Here is a 4,035-nt window from a genome sequence, read left to right on the forward strand (position 1 = left end):
GGCAAGTGGGTTGCATCCTTGACGTAAGAAACAGCTTTAGAAACGCTGGCAGAGCAAGATCTGCCATTGGCTCGACGGTCCGCAAGGACTATGGGGAAAAAAAATAAAAATATACATAGTTTGAATAGTTTTTGTTGTTATCTAGTATCCATAGTTTAATTAAAACAAAAAAATTAAATTGTTTTTCATGATCTGAGACAACTGTTATATAATCAAATTTTTGGCATAACAACTTTGATAGCAGTAGAACTAGAAAGAAATTAATCCACAAAATGAAAAGTTTGATATCTAACTTAGTTTCTTAAAAGTTCATTTTTCCTCATAATCATGAAACAATTCAAAATATAAATCAAGACAAAACCAACATTACTGTTGCCACAGAAAAAAAAAGTTATTTTCTCACCAGCATTTCCTCTTGCTTTTTGTTTCCACTTTGCTTTGGTACTTTTATGTCTTTTAAAAGCTTAGTCATCTGTTTGGATAACATTGGATGAACTTCCACTTTATAGCATGGTCCTATATGCTAATTTATTAGCAGTACTTTGGATAAAACAATTATTTTGAATATACCACCCCTTTTTGCTATAAAAGTGAATGTAGAAAATGTAGCTGTTTGCTAGAAATCTTATAAAAAAAGTACATTTCAGTTGCCATTTTCATATACATGTTTGTTAAGATAATAGTGGATCAATTAGTTTAAAGGATTAATACAGCTTTCACATTAATATACATCATATACAATTATCTATTTAGTGTTTACTGTGAAACTTGGCTTGCCACATTGTTACAGAAAAGATGCCAGACACCATATAGAAAATCTTGGCTTACAACATTGTTTACAGCAAAAAACGACTTTTCTGTCATGCCAAGTACTATATATATTATTGTTTTACTGAAGCTCTTGGCTTGCTACATTATTTATAACAAAGAAAGAACTTTTCTCTCATGCCAGATACCATATACTGTTGTTTTACTGACACTCTTGGCTTTCTACATTGTTTGCAACAAAGAAAGAACTTTTATCTCATGCCAGATACTATATACTGTTGTTCTACTGTGAAACTCTTGGCTTGCTACACTGTTTACAATTAGTAAGCAACTTTTCTGTCATGCTAAATAATATATACTGTTGTTCTACTGTGAAACTCTCAACTTGCTACATTTTTTATAGCAAAAAACCCAACTTCTCTGTGATGTTATACATGTATACATATCTATCTCCCTATCAACTAACCAGGAAAAAGATTCCTTAATAACTTAAATACTAATATCACTTTAAGGTAAAATGTAAAGCAAATTGTATGTACTGTAATGTGGTATGCCACTTAATTTTGTTGCCAATTTTTATGTTGTACAAATATGCTTATAATTCACTTACAATAACATAGATGATCTTTCTATTCTTGAAATGTTTTTTAATCATCGTGCAGTTCATTGTGTAACTGACTAAATATTAAATTCCAAGTCTTCTTTGTTCCTTAATACTGTCAAAGCTTAACTTCATATTGTTAGGTTTTTGTGGTATTTTTATTATTCTGTACATACATATTGATTTTAAAATTACTTTATTTTGTTAAATGTCAAAATAAAAATTACATAAATCACTTCTCAACCTAAACTCGAAACAAGTTGTTAGCTTTATCTTTCCTGTTTTAATAAATACAAAAGTAATTAAACTTTATGACTTTGAAATTCTTTCTTGCCATGTAAAGGTTCCAAGTGTTGGCTATGAAGAAAATGTTTTAAATTTACTATAACTGTCCAGTGGTTTATGCCCCGAGTGGTAAGTCTGAAGGCTTATAATGCTAAAAACTGTGTTTCAATACCCATGGTGGGCACAAATATTCCACTGTGTAGCTTTGTGCTTAACAATGAACAAACAAACAAGTATTTTACATTCTGTGTCACAGTACCTCTTTGCTGAAATTTTTAAGCTATTTTTTTTGGACCCTGAATTTTGATTAGATTATTTTTCAAACTTCTTGCTTTCTTTGGAAAAATTCTTGGTAGATTGAGTGTGAGAAAAGATATCTCAGCAATACACTTAAGCTCTCTCATCAATCAGGTATTTACTTTCTTAAAGATAATATTACTTGAAAATGTTTTTATTGCTTGGAGAAGTATTTAATCATGTATTAGAACCATTCGTTTTTTTATGCTTTTGAATGAAATAATCTATTTTTCCAATGCTAAGCTAGAACTAAGCCATTCGTGACAAAATATGTAGAAATTACCATCTACAAAACATATAACACATTTTTGTTCATATCTTTCTCTGCGAGTACAGTTTTTAATCTTTCTGGCTGGAAGAGCATTGGATGTTTTATGTATTTTCTATTTAATACAGGATTGTGATAAATTAAGTGAAGTTGTGTCTAAGCTTGATGTAGAAGGAGATATTCAGTGTGAAATAAAATCTAGACGAACTGGGCCTAATTGTCCTGAGCAATTGCTTCCAGATTTTTATGTAAGTATTTTTCACATGATTAGGTTACATTATTATCAGATTTAAATGTTTTGAAACAAATGATACATAGAATAAAGCACTGTTTTCAGTAAAGATTTATATGTGAGAAGAATAAAACACTTTAGAATGTGTAATATAGGAGTTAGTGTTTATAAATGTATGATGTGGATATTTTGTAACCCTTAGTTTACCTTTACATTTTAGTAACTCTTCGTTTAATGCAAGATTTTGAACATCTTGAGCACAGAAGTTTTCATTGGAGGTTTAATTCTCAACATGGGCTTGGTCAATTTGACAAACCATGTGACCTCTTTGTACTTATTCAAAGTCCTTATAGATCTAATACTACTAACTTTTAATATAATGTGTATATCTTCATGAAATTTAGCAGTCTTTCATATACAAAAAATCTTATTTTTAGTGGAGTATCTTTAATAAGCTAAAAATAGATTTGACATTGAATATATTGTGCATTTGTTTTGAAGAGTCTGTGTGAAAAAAATGATATTAATGTTAAACTCAAAAATACTTTTCTTCATCTCAAAAATCTCAAATTCCATTTGTGTAATCACTAAAATCTTCTAAATACATTTAAACGTTTTTTTTTCAGTAACATTTTATATTTTGTCTGTTATTTTCTCTACCCTATCTCTATACAGGATTGGGCAATTTGATCAACTTCATAACCACCAAAAAAAAATCTAAATTACCCTCTTTTTCTTTCTAGTATGACTTCAAAAATAGCGTGAAACTACATTTGTTTATCCTAAGTAGCTATAAACTTGTAACAGTATACATATATTTATGATTAAATTTTATTGCCTTTTTTTGCCCTTGGAACCGTATCTAACTAATGTTCATGCCATTATAAGTTATAAATCACCTGTGGAACGTGCAACTCAAATTACGCTGTTGAATTACATTACCCATGAGCTACTCTGAGCTGCTCAGGTGTGTGCCTCTTGAAATAATTTTATTATATTATTATTATTATCGTTTATTTTACCTAATCTAGCCTTTATTAAACTAAAAAGATCCCTATTTTTACATTTTAGTTACTTTTCTAATAATAAATAAAGAATAAGCCTGAAAAGCAAGAAATAAAATACTTACCCAATCTTCTTTTTTCTTGCTGTCAATCGTCGATGACACTTAACTCTACATTTTTTATACTAACGATAGTAATGAACTAAATAACGTATGAAATTAAATATAAAATACTTTCTATAAAATCGTTATTGCTCAAACAAACCATAATTTTTATAGCCTTCAATTTTGTTTGGTTACAGAGCTATTGAATAGAAAATCAGACCCCTCCTGCCACACCCACCTGTCACATCCTCTCTTTCACAATTTGTTGATAGTTCTCTCATACATTTCATTATATATTACCTATAACCAATAGAAAGTCAAGGTTTTATCTGTCAAATGACGTATTGTATAATGTCAGAATATCATTAATTTCACTCAGAGTACAAGAATCGTTCCCATGGGAAAGTTAACGACTAGTTGGATGAATTTGTAACAGCTCTTGTCGCATAGTTAGAAAGTCAGGAAAATTTTGAGAG

General features: G+C 29.5%; 1 protein-coding gene across 10 annotated transcripts in view; it reads left to right on the forward strand.

The window, feature by feature from the left end:
• Nucleotides 1–4,035, forward strand: part of LOC106458024 (nostrin-like) — a 55,045-nt gene that overhangs the window by 32,795 nt on the left and 18,215 nt on the right. For all 10 annotated transcript variants that reach the window (XM_022384142.1, XM_022384139.1, XM_013917473.2 and 7 more), the window contains one exon: nt 2,348–2,467. In XM_022384142.1, the coding sequence (XP_022239850.1) occupies nt 2,348–2,467 (120 nt within the window). The remainder of the gene's footprint in view (nt 1–2,347; nt 2,468–4,035) is intronic.

The sequence above is a fragment of the Limulus polyphemus genome, unplaced genomic scaffold (assembly GCF_000517525.1).
Source record: "Limulus polyphemus unplaced genomic scaffold, Limulus_polyphemus-2.1.2 Scaffold405, whole genome shotgun sequence".
Lineage (NCBI taxonomy): Eukaryota > Metazoa > Arthropoda > Merostomata > Xiphosura > Limulidae > Limulus > Limulus polyphemus.